Here is a 1,461-nt window from a genome sequence, read left to right as displayed (position 1 = left end):
AAAATTTATACCAAGAAAAAAAAAAAAAAACAAAAAGGAAGAAAGAAGAAATTCGACAAAATTCTATCTTATATCAGTTCAACCTAAATTGAGTTATAATTTCTTTCTTCTATTGTCTCTACCAAAATAAAATTAAGTTATAATTAAGGTTCCAGATAGTTAATAACTTCTATTTTGTTTTGGGCATATAAACTTATTCTGCAATCATCTAGATTCTAGACGTAGCCTTACCAACATCATGGCTGTTATATAGTTACTATCAACTAGGAACCCATCAAATATACAGCCCCCGCTTATGCCAAATAACATGAGAAAATCGTGGGACACATAAATACATTTGTCCACATGAGTTGCATTAGACATTAGTATTTAGTAGCTTCCACAAAATTCATTAATACCGCTTGGTCAACTAATGTACACACCAGTTCAACACATGCGCTAAATTACAACCCCACAATTGCAATGGCTCGCAACACACAAATCACTGAATCAAATATTAAAGAGATAAGCACAGTGCACACAATATTCCCTTAATGCATAATATAGTTCCCTGCTACAATGAAACCAGAAACACTAACACTGGACACATTAAGACGCTCAATAGAACACCAATTGGAATAATGCAATCATAGTAATTAAGACAAGGTCCCTCCATTATTTAGACACAAATGGTACCAATGAAAACAAAAAGGACCTCTAAACTACATTGGCAACAACAATGACCTAATTCTAGAAATTTCCACCAGAGACCAAGAGGGACTCTATATGCCGACAGAAAGAACATAACATTACAGATAGAGTAACAAAAGGAAGAATCCTCAGATCAATGCAGGAACATGTCTGCGGAAGCCATGATTGGTTGAATCGGGTGAGGGATCTGCCATGGCTTCAGAAGCGGATCCGGAATCTCAGGTATATCGACGGAAAGTCCACTGACATCCTCGGCAATCTCAAGGATCGAGTTAAGGAACCGGAGACGGTCGGTAAGCTCCGTCATCTGAGCCCTAAGGACGCCGTTGGCGGCCTCAGTCTCCGTCATGGCTTCCTCCTTCGCCTTGATGGCCTCCGCCAGGTTCTTATTCGCCGACTGCAGCTTCGTCACCTCTTCGGTGAGGTCCTCCAGCTGCTTTTGCTTCCTCATCCTCGAACGGCGTGCAGATTCACGATTCGAGAGCATCCTCTTCCTCTTCCTTTCGTCCAACACTATCGGTGGATCTCCGCTACCTTCCGATCCCGAACTCAACGCGCGCTGGATCGGAGCCATTATTTCCTCGTGGCAACTCGCCGGCAGAGTCTTCAAACAACAACAAAATAGTAAAAGAGAAAACACACAGGAATACGGTTTTTACTTTGCAGATCTAAATGCAAGGAGGGATTTAGGGGCGATTAGGATTTAGGGAGAGATTGGGGATTTGAAAGGTAGGTCTGAGAAGACGTAGAACCAGTAGAGAAACACAACCG

General features: G+C 41.6%; 2 protein-coding genes across 2 annotated transcripts in view; one reads left to right on the top strand and one right to left on the bottom strand.

The window, feature by feature from the left end:
- LOC107646076 overlaps nt 1-1,461 on the top strand; it is a 22,424-nt gene that overhangs the window by 20,655 nt on the left and 308 nt on the right. The gene's annotated exons all lie outside the window — the stretch shown is intronic.
- On the bottom strand, nt 482-1,455 carry LOC107646078 (bZIP transcription factor 53). Its single transcript, XM_016350269.2, has one exon. The coding sequence runs from the start codon at nt 1,262-1,264 to the stop codon at nt 824-826; it is 441 nt and encodes a 146-aa protein (XP_016205755.1). The 5' UTR covers nt 1,265-1,455; the 3' UTR covers nt 482-823.

The sequence above is a fragment of the Arachis ipaensis genome, chromosome B06, assembly GCF_000816755.2.
Source record: "Arachis ipaensis cultivar K30076 chromosome B06, Araip1.1, whole genome shotgun sequence".
NCBI lineage: Eukaryota > Viridiplantae > Streptophyta > Magnoliopsida > Fabales > Fabaceae > Arachis > Arachis ipaensis.
The sequence above is the reverse complement of the archived record's forward strand: the minus strand, read 5'-3'. Positions and strand labels throughout refer to the sequence as shown.